The sequence below is a fragment of the Euleptes europaea genome, chromosome 6 (genome assembly GCF_029931775.1).
Source record: "Euleptes europaea isolate rEulEur1 chromosome 6, rEulEur1.hap1, whole genome shotgun sequence".
Classification (NCBI taxonomy): domain Eukaryota; kingdom Metazoa; phylum Chordata; class Lepidosauria; order Squamata; family Sphaerodactylidae; genus Euleptes; species Euleptes europaea.
This window is the reverse complement of record NC_079317.1, coordinates 51832113-51848475: the sequence shown is the minus strand read 5'-3', so window position 1 is coordinate 51848475 and position 16363 is coordinate 51832113. Positions and strand designations below refer to the sequence as shown.

At 44.3% G+C, this 16363-nt stretch overlaps 1 protein-coding gene across 1 annotated transcript in view; it reads right to left on the bottom strand.

Moving 5' to 3' along the window:
- The window catches only part of LOC130479485 (cytosolic phospholipase A2 beta-like), a 51321-nt gene that overhangs the window by 11318 nt on the left and 23640 nt on the right, over window positions 1-16363 (bottom strand). The window contains exons 11-14 of the mRNA XM_056851885.1: window positions 12886-13021; window positions 7412-7548; window positions 4411-4633; window positions 1919-2036 (exon numbers count right to left, since the gene is read on the bottom strand). Coding sequence (XP_056707863.1) covers window positions 1919-2036; window positions 4411-4633; window positions 7412-7548; window positions 12886-13021 — 614 coding nt within the window. The remainder of the gene's footprint in view (window positions 1-1918; window positions 2037-4410; window positions 4634-7411; window positions 7549-12885; window positions 13022-16363) is intronic.

The window sequence follows — 16363 nt, the reverse complement described above, 5'->3', positions numbered from 1 at the left end:
ATCATCTGTATACTGGTGACAACCCAGTCTAAATCTCTGCATGACCTCAACCAGAGGTTTTACATAGATGTTAAAAAGTAAGGTGGAACCTTGAGCAATTTAGGGTTGTCAGCTCTGGTTGAGAAATTCCCAGAGATTTGGAAGTGTAGCCTAAGAAGGAAGGGATTTGGGCAAAGGAGGGACTTCAGCATTCTGTAATGGCATAGAGGCCAAAGCAGCCATTTTCTACAGGGGAACTGAAGTCTGCAATGTAGAGATCAGCTGTAATTCCAGAAGCTCTCTGTGCCCTACCTGGAGCCTGGCAACCCCGGCAGGACCCCAAAGGTCATAGGCTAAGGGGTCAAGCAACAGTCCCTCAGCAATATCTCTGGAAAGCTATGACTGATAAAACCATTACAAAACAGTGCCTTCCATTCCCAACCCTGAAAGGTGGCCCAGAAGGATACCATAATCAACGGTATTAAAGCTACTAAGAGGTCCAGGAGAATAAAATCAACAAAGTCACACTCTCTGTTTCTATCCAGGTCATCCACCTGGATGCAAGGCCGTTTCAGTCTAATAACCAAGCCTGAAATAACAGTTGAAAAGATCCAAACCATCCAATTCATCCAGGAATCCTTGACGTCATAAATCAAACCATTGGCTTCTATTGCAAATTTTAAAGCAGTCACACAGGGACAGATTCAACTTCTAAATGAAAGACAGTAGATAATTTCAACTAGAGATGTAAAGCCATTGATATAGATCCCCATGGAAGCTGTTAACTGACTAAGAGCAACAGTTTAAATGTTCTTGACACCAAATACCATTTTAATAGACTGCAAGTTTACTCTGTAGATGAATCAACTAAAGCTTCAGTTTATTATTAGAGGAAGACAATTTTAATCGGTTGAGGAGGAGCAATTTTTTACTGGTAGATAAACAAGGAACACTGTTTATTTTTAGGTTATTGGATTGTAGCATAATGAAAAGTTTAATATATTAACAATGGCCACCCTCTATTGGTGGTCATTCAATCTCTAAAGGCAATACGTAGAGTTTTATAACATGCACATGTTAATTTAACCAAATTAAGCGGCTAATTGGTCTAAAGTAATTAACACTAGGTCATTAACTAAAAATTCTTTACATGGCTGATAGCGCTAATTTCTAAAATTCTAAATCACAACAACTTCTATGATCTAAGAAATATTTAATACCACCAGAGTTCTGGATGTTGTGCCCATCAGAAATCTTCAGTGTGGAGAATTGTGGACCATGCATATGCACTTCTTGTATGATAAGTTCACACATCCACTATTGGCATGGAGTGCTGAATATACAGCACAGAATAAGCCATAATAATGAACAGGCTATACTATGCCATCTTGAAAACCATATGGAATAGTAGATAGATTATAAGTAGGGGTGTGCACCAATTTTATTTTTGGTATTTTTTGGGTTCGGGTTTATTAACCCAAACCCGAACAATACTGAACCCAAAACACAGATTTGAAAGAAATCCATGCCACCTGGCTTCTCCAGAGTCCAGAGATGCCGTGCAGCACAGATTTTTTTCAAATCCACGCTGCCCTGAATAATGCAGAATAAATTTGGCATTTTTCAGGGACTGCTTTTTCTGATAAATATTGATATGCACACTCCTAGGTAATCGGCATATGCACATCCCTAGTTATTAGTATTTTCTATTAGTGCCTTAAAGAGGTTCAGCGAATCTTGTATAAGAAACCCACACATGCTCTATTGGCACAGCCACTCTGGGAAATGATTTCCACTACAAAACAGAATGGAATCCAGAACTTTTGAGTCTAATGTCAATGCCCTGTTCGTATGTCCACCCTTCTCTCTATCTTTAAATGATCGAAACATACAGCAGCTGTCTAAAGAACTCCACTCTATCAGAGAGATCGACACCTACCTCTGAAGTCAAAGGTGGTGATGTTTTTTTCTTTGACATTTATGGCTGCGTAGATAGGCAAAGGGTTCTGCCCTTCATTCAAAGCCTTACGTTGTTCTGTAAGTTTGCTGTCATTTGGCTAATATCAAAATAAATATGGAAAAAAATAACTACACATTAAAATGCTATAAAGAAAACAGAGCTTGGCTTTAACGTAAGTTTCACAAGTAGACTTCTTCATGTCAGAGAAACTAGTATCTCCTGAATAACCACATTAACTGGTCAATTATAGTATACCATTGATCTTCCTCCATCTATCCATGTACAGACCGTCTCCCACAAGACTGGACTTTTCCACATGCTTCACAAAATACTAAATCCCACCCCTACCCAACACACTCCTTACTAGATTTTCACTGTTGCTAGATGTCTTCCTAACTGCTTGGACATTCTTTGCTTCCAGCTACTGAGTTGCAAGTTGGAGCTGGAAGCCGTCTCCTACATACTGCTGCCCAAATCAGATTTTCCAGTGGTAGGACTAGCCAGATTTGTTCATTCCCCTACAACCACCATTTCCAATTCCAACTGAGTTTACAATTAGTTGTAAACACTAATTGCCTTGACAAACATGCCCTTCTCTTCCCTTTTTCTTCATAGCCCCCAGCAGTGAATGCAATTGGTTAGTCAATAGCCTTGACCAATAGAAAAGTCACCAAAGACTGGTCAAGAGAATCTCCCAGAAGAATAACATCTTGTTAGTTTTGCAGCATCTTGTTGAACAAGTTGGCACTTTTGGAAATTTGAGAACAAGGGAGTGGGTTTGACCATAAAATGAGAGCCATGGGAGGTAATAACAAAATAGCTGTTATATAGTGTAGGGGGGCAATCACAATATGTCAAGAGGTTGTAATCCAAGCTTCCACATTTGATCGATTCCACTGTTTCTGAGCAGGTGCTCCCTGCAGACACAAAGGTGATGCCTCCTGTGCTGATCTGAAGTATCTCCTGCTCCTCTGAAGTTTAGGGAAGAGAAGCTTTGTTGAAAAAACAAACGGGCACCAGGAAACGTATCAATGGGCACCGCAGCACACACAGGCACTACACTGGGGTTTACTAGACTAAAGAAAGGTGCAATGGGAAGTGATTTATAATTTCTATCTCTGTACTAATAATATTTTATTATTTTTAAAGCAAACACAAAAATAGTCATAATATATTTTCTATTATACTAACCCCATACCTCTTTTCTTACTAGTGTATATGAGAGTTTTAGCTAGGTGTTTTCTTCTCTAAATGTTCTTTGAAATGCTTTTAGTTTTATGCTATGATGGGGTGATATCACATGCTGTCGTTTCTTAGGAAAGTAACTTCCCCCTTATGTAACATGCATGATTTTAAATTTTTATTTTATGTTTTTAAATTATATGTTGATCCAAAAGCAGTCAAAATATCTAGTAAAATAAAATATATAGACAGGGTCATGACGTGGAGGCAGGCAGTGGCAAATGGCAAACCACCTCCAAACGTCTCTTGCCTTGAAAACACTATGAAGTTGCCATAAGTGAGTTGTGACTTGATGGAAAAAGGGGGGACACTGAGTGCTCCGAACGGAAGGGGCTCCCTCCTCAGTGCCTATAGGCTTAAAAATTGCTAGAAAATGTTCCAAGGGACTGGTCTGCACAGCCCCAATGTGGGACTACATGGAAGACTGAAGATGAACTGTCACTCTATCGTGGAGGGTTACTCCATGATATGTGAGGTTAACAGCATTCATAAACCACAAATTGCCAGAATAAGGATGATAGCCCTTGAAAATAGACAGCATAACCAAACTCCTGTTAGGACTTACTATTCTCTTCTCTGACAGGAAAGCCCACACATTAATACAGACTGCCATACTAAAGAGGGAGCCCTTGCATATATGGATAGAGTTTCCAGGTTCCCCCCATCCGGCCACTGACAGGGGATGGACGGCCTGGAGGACCATCAGTATGTATCTCTAGGCAGGAAAGGATCAGTAGGGAAGGCAATAGCAATCTTAACAACTGTGTTTAAATGTTACACAACAACTAACTAACTGAACAGGCCACAACTAGACCTCAGTAACTTTTTTTCTCTGCAGTAATGGTCATAGGGTTGGCATCCTCCAGGTGGGGCCTGGAGATCTCCCAGAATTACAACTGGTATACAGAAAACAGAGATCAGATCCCCTGGAGAAAATGGTTGCTTTGGAAGGCAAACTCTATGGCATTATACCCTGCTGAGGTCCTTCCCCTTCCCAAACCCTGCCCTCCCCAGACTCCACCCCCAAAATCTCCCAGAATTTTCCAACCTGGAGCTGGCAACCCTATCTCAGGTCACAAGACTTGAGTCTCTCCTTTCTAGAGAGCTTGTTGGAGCTGACCTAAAGTAACAATACCAATATTCTACAATCAGAGCCCTGCACCAGCCACTATCTTAGTCTACTATCAATAATAAGAATAATATTTTCATATAACATGTCTTAAACTTACTTTCTCATTTAAGAAAGCGGCTTGAACAAGGCCCCAGAGAGATGTAAACGATATGAGGTGCCCCTTCTTAATACGTTCAGTCAACTCCTTGTGATAATATTTCAGCCGGTCCATGGAAATTACATCCCATTTGCTCCTCAAGATCCTGTTCTTAGCTACGTTGATTAACTGTTCTAAAGTTTTTTGTGACCAGTCAGGATGTTGATACAAGTCCGTTAAGGTCCTGGAAAAAGGGGTTAGGTGGGAATCACTAGTTACAAAAGAAGTCCAAGTACAGATAGCATCAATATATATTTATACAGATTACAGATGTTTGTAGAAATGGTACAGAATCAATGCTGCCATCATTATACAGATGAGAAGTCAAGGTGATGCATATCTTGGAGCCCAGAGCATGCTGAAAACTCTGCCCTCCTCTACACACACAAGCTTCACAACTAGATCCAAACTCAACTGACATGGTTATTCTTGAGCCTTAATATTGTCGAAGGCTTTCACGGTCAGAGTTCATTGGTTCTTGTAGGTTATCCGGGCTGTGTAACCGTGGTCTTGGTATTTTCTTTCCTGACATTTCGCCAGCAGCTGTGGCAGGCATCTTCAGAGGAGTAACACTGAAGGACAGTGTCAGCAGGCATCTTCAGAGGAGTAACACTGAAGGACAGTGTCTCTCAGTGTCAAGTGTGTAGGAAGAGTAATATATAGTCAGAAAGGGGTTGGGTTGAGCTGAATAATTGTCCTGCAAAAAGTATCAAAGGTAATGTGCTAATCATTGTCCTGTAAGTATCAAGGTAATGTGCTAATGAGGGTGTGGTATGTTAATATGGAACCATTGTATCCTGAAGTGATCTGTTATTGTGTGAAATCCAAAACTAATCTGCATGGCCATTGTGGACTGTAGTCTTTGTTAGCCTGTAGGTTTTCAGGACAGGAAGCCAAGCCTTATTCATTCTTAAACTCTGTTCTTTTCTGTTAAAGTTGTGCTGATGTTTATGAATTTCAATGGCTTCTCTGGACAATTCTACCAACTATTTTGTCAGATTGCACAGAGAAGCCATTGAAATTCATAAACATCAGCACAACTTTAACAGAAAAGAACAGAGTTTAAGAATGAATAAGGCTTGGCTTCCTGTCCTGAAAAACTCCAGGCTAACAAAGACTACAGTCCACAATAGCCATGCAGATTAGTTTTGGATTTCACACAATAACAGATCACTTCAGGATACAGTGGTTCCATATTAACATACCACACCCTCATTAGCACATTACCTTGATACTTACAGGACAATGATTAGCACATTACCTTTGATACTTTTTGCAGGACAATGATTCAGCTCAACCCAACCCCTTTCTGACTATATATTACTCTTCCTACACACTTGACACTGAGAGACACTGTCCTTCAGTGTTACTCCTCTGAAGATGTCTGCCACAGCTGCTGGCGAAATGTCAGGAAAGAAAATACCAAGACCACGGTTACACAGCCCGGATAACCTACAAGAACCAATCCTTGAGCCTGTTTGGAGGGGCCAGGCAGAGAAAAATGAATGAGTTTACTACTACACAACGGCCAATGGTCTTGAGATCCATGACATTATCCTGATGGTGCTCAGCACTGAGAACGTAAACTTCATGGGCACTGTTCTAAATGAATAGTTCTTCTAAATGCTGCCCATGTAGTTGTGGCATTTCATCAAAGATTTTAACCACTATGGCTAACCTTATCCCTCCTACAAGAGGGGATTAAAACCGGCATAGCCACACCCAGTCACATAAGGTTCACATATCAGCAACCCAAATATCATTTTGCCTTTAAGCCCACAGTCAACGTACAGGTGGGGGGACTAGTACTCAGTTGCTACTACTGTTGGTACATATTGTTCTTTTGGTAAAACCATAAGGCTGTCCTCCCCTCCCCTTTGCCACACTAGTAGCTGAATAATGCCTCTCACCCCATGCCCGAGCATGGGATTTAATGCAAAACAATCTTTGGGTTGCCAATCTGGCAACATTGCAAACCACATGGTGATAGTTTCATGCAAAGACCTAATGACACAAAGGAGAGTCCAGGCTGCAGAATTGCCACCAAAACACTAACTGAAACAAGCTCCTTTAGCAAACAAAGCCTAATAAGTAGGGTTGCCAGGTCCCTCTTCGCAACTGGCGAGAAATTTTTGGGGTGGATCCTGAAGAGGGCAGGGTTTGGGGAGGGGAGGGACTTCAATGCCATAGAGTCCAATTGCCAAAGCGGCCATTTTCTCCAGGTGAACTGATCTCTGTCAGCTTAGTTGTAATAGCAGGAGATCTCCAGCTAGTACCTGGAGGTTGGCAACCCTACTGATAAGCTTTTTCCTAGGCCTACATGCCTGCCTTCAATACCCCAAAATCTTAGTTTTCTTCATGAATGATTTGATCTGAAATCTTTTAAAATAACCCAAACATTAATGATTTTAAGCACATTGACATATGATTTCAGAACTGTATTATTCTAACTAATTCCAGTAATAGACACCTGACATGTAATACGCTTTGAGGAGTTTATCTTATTTGATGCCATTGCAACTCTTAATCTTGCTTTACCATGGGCAAAACTGAGGCTGAAAATAGGAGCCCAGGTTTCCCAACATTCTACCGAGATCCAGAATAAATGACCAATTTCTACCGGCTCCCCTTCCTACAGCAGACCACCTCATGTCATTCTTGAAATAACAGAATTTCCTGGAAATCAGCAGGCTGCAATGGAGGGCCCTCAAAGGTTCCTTTCCAGTGATGGAAAATGAACATGGATCCAACCAATTAGCTCACATACTAAGATACCAAAAGATGTGATCTGGAGATCCCTAAATATGGTAAATCATACTGAAGACCATCAAATCTAAGTACTAATATGTTAGCTTCAGTTTCCCTAAACTCCATTGGTTTTTATTATGGATGTCTTTCTCTGGATTATAACCAGGGTAGCAGGGATCCCAATCAAATATAACAAACTTCCCTATTAACTTACCAAGTTGAGCCAGAAGCAGAGGAGATATAGGTAACACAATCTAAAATCCTTAACTTCTGGAGTGCTAACAGATGGCCATACAATGCTACCATCGCTCTGACTCCACCTCCTGTTGCCATAACAGCTACCACAGGGACCTGTAAAAAATGTAAACAATCAACTGAATATTCATGGATTCTAAAAAGAATTTTAAACTATCACAAGTGCATACCTCAATAAATCCTAGTTGCCAGTCTCCAAGGCTGAGTTTATGATACATAACATAAAACCAAGTATATTCTGTTTACTCAGTGCTTAATGGGCGAATAAATTCAGCCAAGACTGATCTGCAAGAACCTTAAACACCTACTGGCCATTCAGTTGCCATCTCACCCAATGGTTACAACTTCAGTGATTCACAAAACTAACATGGAATTAGGCTAATCTGGGACTAATTTGCAGGAATCCAAAACTGAGAAAAGAACTAAGGCTCATCAGAGTAGCCAGGGTCACTCCATGCATATATCTGAGCCCAGGACTAATTTATTTAATTCTTCCCCTCTGATACCCACACACCCCTTCTGTGCTGATGTACCCACCATCATTCACCATGTAGAAATGGCAAATATTGGAAGCCATATAATTTCTCACTCCAGCATCTCCTCAACAAAAATAAAAAAGAGTAAGCGTCGCTGCTTTCCAAGGGTAGTGCTACAATTAAAAAATTCTTGCTCAATGAAGTCATTGCATCTAATTGGTAAGGAATTTTATGCCAGTTTAGAACCAGCTCCCTACTGGTTCTAAATAACTGAGTTGCTAAGTCATCTAGGCAAAACAACCAACATGCATAACCAGAACAAATTCCATAATTGGCACAATGTTAGCATGCATGGCAGAGAGAGGCTTGGGAGAGAAAGGGCAAAAGTTATCCAAGGCTACAATGTTATACACATTTACCTGACCTTTTGCTAGTAACATAGAAGATTGTAACATAAATGGCACTAGACTGAAAATAAGAGCCAAACCACTGCAACTGTGATCCCCCCTGGGCTTCTGTGCATTGTATGGGCTGCTTTGTTATAGCCAGTCATAATCCTCAGCTTGCCTGATGCACCAAGTTCTTGGGGTTTACTCCTAGGTAATGAGAGGCATCTGAATTTAACTCCACCTGGAAATTTTCCCCAGACATGAAGAATGGAGACACAAAAATGCCACTCCTTCTGGAACCTATTGCCCAAAGTTACTGCTTCATGGTAACACCAGGCTTGCTCCTAATTTTGAGTTGGGAGGGGGCTTAGCCTGATTACTCAATGGCAGTGAGGGACATGCTCTGTGTATCGTCCGAGGTATAACTTGTTTGCTTTACTATTTAAAATGATTCATGGCAGATCAAAAACTGGTAACATTAACATGGTTATTCAATATAGCTACTGCTTAGACAAGACTTTCGGCTAGTTTGCCAGGTTGTTCTCTCTCTTGTTCTCTCTCTTTTTCTCTCAGGGGCATTTTTCACGGTAGATTTTGCTTCTGTTTTGCCTCGGACTAAAAAAAAACACGATTTAAATGTTTTTTTCATGGCCGCGATTTATCCCTGTCAATCTCGATGTAGTTTTGGTTTTTCATGGGAACAAAGCATGCTGTATTTGACAACGGTTTGGTTAGTCCCTTTTGCAGGAGCCCTCCCCTTCCAACAGGCTCATTGTTTATGCCTGCCCCCAGCTCCGCCCAAACTCTGCCCAGCAGATTACCTCGTGCGGTTCACCAGCCCCAGCGTAAAATCAAGCACCAGTCCCTCTGGTCTCCTCCATTTTTCTTCCACCCTCGCTCTGTTCTGCTTTTGGACCAGTCAGATTCCAAATTGGGGGGGGGGGAGGCAGCGCTTTCCTCAAAGCTTCCCTCTATTTTCTATACGTGTGGAACCCATTGCCCTTTAATGATAGACAGGAATGGGGGGGGCAGGGAATCCATGTGCCCATCGAAGTGTTTAGCTGAAAGTGGGAATGGCGGGTGGGGGGAGAGGAAAGAAGGCCCCTGGCTTGCGCGCCGGCCTTGATCCGGCCACAGTGCATCGAGAGAGAGGAGGGAGATAAGAGCAGGCTGGCCGCCCCTCTTCAGAAGAGTGATGGGAGGGAGTTTTGCCTTGGGTTTTCTGCTCTCAGGATGCACATTTTTCCCATCCGAATTCTCAAAAATCCCCCCTCCCCGCTGGGGTAGAGGGGCAAGGCGGCGGGGGGGAGAGGAAAGAAGGTGCCTGGATTGCGCGCCGGCCATGATCCGGCCACATTGCATCGTGAGAGACAGGAGGGCTCCTAGCTTGCGCGCCAGCCCCGATCCAGCCAGTGTGCATGGCGGGGGGGGGCAGAGAGAAGGCCCCTGGATTGCGCGCCGGCCATGATCCGGCCACAGTGCATCGAGAGAGAGGAGGCAGATAAGAGCAGGCTGGCCGCCCCTCTTCAGAAGAGAGATGGGAGGGAGTTTTGCCTTGGGTTTTCCGCTCTCAGGATGCACATTTTTCCCATCCGAATTCTCAAAAATCCCCCCTCCCCGCTGGGGTAGAGGGGCCAACAGCCCCTTCCCTTGAACATCCCCACCACGGGTCCAGCTGCCCTAGACCAAGCTGCCACCACCACCACCCCCAGTGTGCGAGGAGCACATGGCATGGCCCCGCCGGTCTCCCCCTGGAGCCGTCCATCCAACGTCCCCCTGGGCTTGGAGGTGTGGGCCCAGCTCCAAGGCCCATCCCGGGCGAGTGGCGGGGAAGGCGTGCCGCCTGCCCGCCCGCCAGCCTCCGGGACGGAGGGAGAGAAGTGCCAGGACTCTAGGCAGGCAGGCAGGCAGGCAGCAAAAGGGGAGGTATTCTTGTCCGAGCGCGAAACTCCCCCAGCCAATCACCGTTCTTGGGGGAGGAGAAAGGAGTCGTCACGGGGAGGGACAGCGGAACCGAAGCAAACATTTTTTCATGGGCATCCGAGCAACAAAACGTACTTCTACTGGAAATTACGGCTCAGAAGTGGTTTGGTTTGCCGCTGACATAACGCGGCTTTTATACCTCTATCAGGGAAAAGCTGGATCTGCACTGAATAACCAAAATTTGACTCTGAGGGGTATTCTTCATGGATATTTGCTGCTGTTTCGACGCTGTTTTGCCTCGGAGGCAAATTTTGGTTATTCACTGCAGAGCCGTGTTTCCCCCCACTGAGCAAAATAAGCCGGTTTAAAAGAGAGGCAATCCAAACCACTTCTGAGCCGTACTTTCCAGTAAAAGAGCATTTTGTTGCTCGGATGCCCATGAAGAAATGTTTGCTTCGCTCCCCTGACGTCTCCTTTCTCCTCCCCCAAGAACGGTGATTGGCTGGGGGAGTTGCCACTCTAACAGCATCGCACCGGCAGGAGGGAGACCCAAAGCAGACTGGCTGCCCCTCTTCAGAAGGGTGATGGGGGTTTTGGCTTGGATTTTGCCGCTCTCAGGATGCCCCTCCCCAACACACACACACACATAGGATCACACCGGCTGGAGGGAGACCCAGAGCAGACTGGCTGCCCCTCTTCAGAAGGGTGACGGGAGTTTTGGCTTGGATTTGCTGCTCTCATGGTCCCCCCCCCACACACACACACATAGGATCACACCGGCTGGAGGGAGACCCAGAGCAGACTGGCTGCCCCTCTTCAGAAGGGTGACGGGAGTTTTGGCTTGGGAGTTTTGGCTTGGATTTGCTGCTATCGGGATGCCCCTCCCCAACACACACACACACACACACATAGGATCGCACCGGCTGGAGGGAGACCCAGAGCAGACTGGCTGCCTCTCTTCAGAAGGGTGACGGGAGTTTTGGCTTGGATTTGCTGCTCTCATGGTCCCCCCCCCCACACACACACACACATAGGATCACACCGGCTGGAGGGAGACCCAGAGCAGACTGGCTGCCCCTCTTCAGAAGGGTGACGGGAGTTTTGGCTTGGATTTGCTGCTCTCATGGTCCCCCCCCCCCACACACACACACACATAGGATCACACCGGCTGGAGGGAGACCCAGAGCAGACTGGCTGCCCCTCTTCAGAAGGGTGACGGGAGTTTTGGCTTGGGAGTTTTGGCTTGGATTTGCTGCTCTCGGGATGCCCCTCCCCAACACACACACACACACACATAGGATCGCACCGGCTGGAGGGAGACCGAGGGGCAGACTGGCTGCCTCTCTTCAGAAGGGTGACGGGAGTTTTGGCTTGGATTTGCTGCTCTCATGGTCCCCCACACACACACACACACATAGGATCACACCGGCTGGAGGGAGACCCAGAGCAGACTGGCTGCCCCTCTTCAGAAGGGTGACGGGAGTTTTGGCTTGGGAGTTTTGGTTTGGATTTGCTGCTCTCATGGTCCCCCCCACACACACACACATAGGATCACACCGGCTGGAGGGAGACCCAGAGCAGACTGGCTGCCCCTCTTCAGAAGGGTGACGGGAGTTTTGGCTTGGATTTGCTGCTCTCGGGATGCCCCCCCCCAAACACACACACACAGGATCATGGGAAGAGTGGGCGGGATTAGGCGGATTTGGAGCGGTGAGTCATGAGCGACAGTAGACGTAAGCAGCGCAGAGAAGTGCGCTGTTTCTCCCGTGAAAAATTGGGATGGGGGGTGAATCTGCACTGCCATGAAAAAGCTATTTAAATCAGTTTATTATTTGCTCCGATTCAAAACCGAAGCAAAATCCACCGTGAAGAATACCCCTGACACAAATCAGCGTCGAAACAGCAGCAAATCTCCGTGAAAAATTCCCCTCAGCTAGTTTGTGGGCAGGGAGTGAGTATATTAAAACCATCAAATCCAATATGTATGTCTACAGTTCGAATAGCAATTTACTGCCACTTTATTTACATTCTAGATTGCATTTTTATTTAAATTCTAGAAAAGAATATCAGCATTATCCAGACAATATAGACAAAGGGATTAGATCAGCAATGCCAAGAACTAAAGTGGAATTCGTACCCAAATCTGTCGGGTCACAAAACAGCACTCCAATCACTATGCTATACTGAATCTCATCTTGTGGGTACAAGGCTGCCTTATCAAAGAAAAGTGCAGAGTTCCTCTGTTCGAATAGGGCATCACTGATCCATCCACTTCACTACACACAATGATGTTTACAGGAATCTATGCAGCCTTAAATGCAATAAATGCAAATGAGAATAAACAGGACTCTTGTGGCATCATGAAGATGAACAAAATTTTATTCCATTGACTCAAGGGATGTGGAATTGGGTCAGGGATCTTATCTGCTTGATGTGTTTTGCTTTACTTTCGGCTTGGCTTTGTGGTTTATTCAGTTCAGTTTTTAAAAAATGTTTTTTCCAGAACCATACATATGTGAAACGTCTAGTTTAGCAAGATCCCAGGTAGTCTGATTTTAAATGCAGATCTATATGAAAAATAATACTAATTATCCAAACATCTGAGTCACCACATGTCCATATCAACATGGGATGCTAACACACACCTCATGCTCAAGTAGATTTCTTCTCAGGTAAAAAAGCTTACTCAAGGCATGTGCAACCACCTTCTTCCTTTTGTGCAGGAAATCCTGCTCCTCACCACATAACTCGTATCCCAAACGCACATCAAGATTCTGAGTCCTGAAACAGAGATACAGCCATCATTACCATCATTGTGGACTAGGGAGTAGCGATATGGAAATACTGATTATATTGTAGTTCCTGGGAAGAGCCAGAAATTAGGCAAGTGTAACATCTACTTTCTGTTTCTCGTCAGTTGGGGCCTGAGCAGAATGAGGGAAGGTTAAGACTGAAAGAGTTCTGTAAATAAGATGTTACCATAAAGTCGGTTTGTTCAAAGACTGAGAGTGTTTTACTATAAAGACAGACATAACACACATTGAAACCTCGTGGCAGCAGTGACTGCATCCTAGACAGAAGACCAGAAACAGAGGTGACAGAACAAAATGAACACAAAAAGGTGTGTTCCACATGGGGATAGACTTGTGTTGTTTCCCTGTTGCTCCTGCAGTTGCTGACAATGCAAAGGCAATGGGACTTCTATGTGGCATGTTTCCCTGCTTAAGTCTCCCTCCCTCTGTACCCAAGGGCTTTTTCAAATAAAAAAAAAAAATCAGCAACTAGCATATTGTTATAGGATGATAATGATCTATCACAGGGGTGTCAAACCTATGTCCTGAGGGCCAGATCCAGCCCCTTGAGAGTTGGTGAGTCTGCTACAGGCTCACCAGCCAAGGCAGCCACCCACCCCTAGTCTGGGCTCGTGAGGCATGGCACAGCCTGACCAAGTGACATTCATGTCATGTCCAGCCCTCGTAACAAATGAGTTCATTCTCTGAATTTCCAGCTTTCATTTTTGTTTTGTTTTTTAAGTAAGTCTGTAGCTCTTTTTGTTACAGAAATATAAGAGGAAAAGAATATCACCACAATGGAAGACAAAGAAGAAGAAGAAGTAGAAGAAGAAATAATGATAATGATGATAATGATGATAATGATGATGATGATGATGATGATAATAATAATAATAATAATAATAATAATAATAATAATAATAATAATAATAATAATAATAATAATAATAGCAGCAGCAGCAGCTGGGGATTCAGAGAATCTCATAGACTGGTTATTTGTATCCCACCACGCTATAATGATAAGTCACAATTGTTGTTTTATTTTAAAGAGCTCTCCAGTGGTGGTGGTGAAATGGCCACCGGGGGAACTAAGGAAAGGAAAATGGTGCTGATGCAAACAGGCCCGAGAAGATCTGAACTTTCCTGTCCACAGGGTGCCACCCCAGCTTTGCTGTGATCTTTCTCAAAACACTGCAGCAAAGCAGGTTCAGGAAAGAACACAGGTAAAATGGGAAAAACCTGGGAGGTGCACAAAAGGACCACGATGCAGCCAAGCCAAGGCAAACAACTTGGGTGTAAGTGATCAAATAATCAAGAAAAACCAGCTTCCTAATTCACTGGCCTCTTTTATGACTTACATTACTCTTTCAAGTTGCAGCATGGCTTTGATAACATCTTTTCAGATTTAAAATGCAGGCAATAGACACATGGGAACTGCCAGTTCTGCTCATTAGGCATGAGAAGGGTGCTTACCTTGGCCCTGTGGGAGGGACAGGTAACTCCATCCTGCTCAGTAGGGCAGTCAGCCAAGGGATTATGGCCCCAGAAGGCACTGAATCCCTGGCAACCTACCCAATGTGGCCCCTCCTTGCCAGCGAACTTAGACTACCCACCAGTTACTTCCCTTAAGGGGCAATACAAGTGCAGGGTTGTTGTTCTCAGACAGAATGGAATTTTTTTTCTTTTGTCTTGTCTTATTTTATTTTTCTGAATTCCAGTGACATGTTTGTTTTCCACTGCTCCATATTGGCCAGGAGCAAAGGGTTTCCCCCACCCACCTATCCACTTTATACTGCTCTTTACCCAGGCCCATTTCACTTAAGTATGGGCAGCAGAAGTATGGGCAGAATCTCTTAACTGACTATTTCAAATATTAGTAGGAGGATGAGGGATATTCAAAGGTCTACTCTTAGACATATTCCAATTCCGTCAGAAAGGTGAAATAGTCACATTTGAATGAGTAAATTCAAATGGCACACACACAGGAGTATACATGTATAGGTTGTTAGAAGGGTTTCCAGCTCCAGTTTGGGAAATACCTGGAGATTTTGGGGGTGGAGTCTGAGGAAGGCAGGGTTTGGAGAGAGGAGGGACTTCAATGCCATAGAATCCAATTGCCAAAGCAGCCATTTTATCCAGTGGGACTGATTTCTGTCGCCTGGAGATCAGTTGTAACAGCGGGAGATCTCCAGCCACCACCTGGAGGTTGGCAACCCTAAATGTTAGACCTAGGTCACATGCAGGATAATGAAGTGGAAATGATATGGTTGAAGGCTCCAGTGGCATTTAAGACTGCAGAGGGTGGAGTCTAGCTTTGAATGTCCCTTTCATTATAAGCTCCACGCAAACAGAAAATCAGCAATTCTTTTTGTTTTCTGTGCTCGTTTTCTATTTGCTTCCTGCAAATAGATTGCAGGGGAACATTTCAAACTATGGTGTTCTGCCATCCTTCACCTAAGTGATGCCGCCCATTCTACCACCTAAGGTCTCTTCTCTTTCATTCCCATTCTCTTACATATGTGAATAGGATTACCAACCTCCGGGAGGGGACTATAGTTCTCCCAGAATTACAACTGATCACCAGATGTGGGCAAGGTTCCTCTCAGCAGCCACACACACACACACCCCAGTTCCCTGCATTGCTTAACAGTCTGCCAGGGGGGAAATGAAGAAGGCTCCTTAGCGCTGTACCAATGTGCAATGTCACTTCCCATGAAAAACTTAAAGTTACATCAATGTGCTGGCGTGATATTCTAGGATTCACCCAGAACCATAGAGTTGAAGTTGAATCCTAGATCATCATCCCAGTTTAAAGAAATAATTTTCAGCAAAAAAGTGAAAGTTACGTCTCAAAATGTCACAATGCTGAGAATATTGTCCCTGCCCCACAAACTCTTTGGCCATTTATGAATGGGAGGTTTTGCTTTGGGTTTGCCACTCCCTAGATGCACATTTTCCCCATCCAAATTCTCAGAACTCTGCATGGGGGCTTATTGTTGAGTTTTGAGAATTTGGATGGGGAAAATGTGCATCTAGAAAGCGGCAAATCCAAGGCAAAACCTCCCGTGCATAAATGGCTTTCCAGTTTCCCAGGAGGAAATGGAATGCCAACAACATCCCCGCCTAGCTCCTTCCCTTCCCCAAACCCCACCCACCCCAGGCACTGCCCCCAAATATCCAGGAATTTCCCACGCAGAATTAGCAACCCTTTATATGAACCAGGCCCAAAGCATAGCACCTAAGCACTCAAAGAAAGCAAATGGGGGGGGTGTTAACAAATGCATGTTAAAAACAAATGCAAGTTAATCCGCAACACAGGTGTTATTTAAAA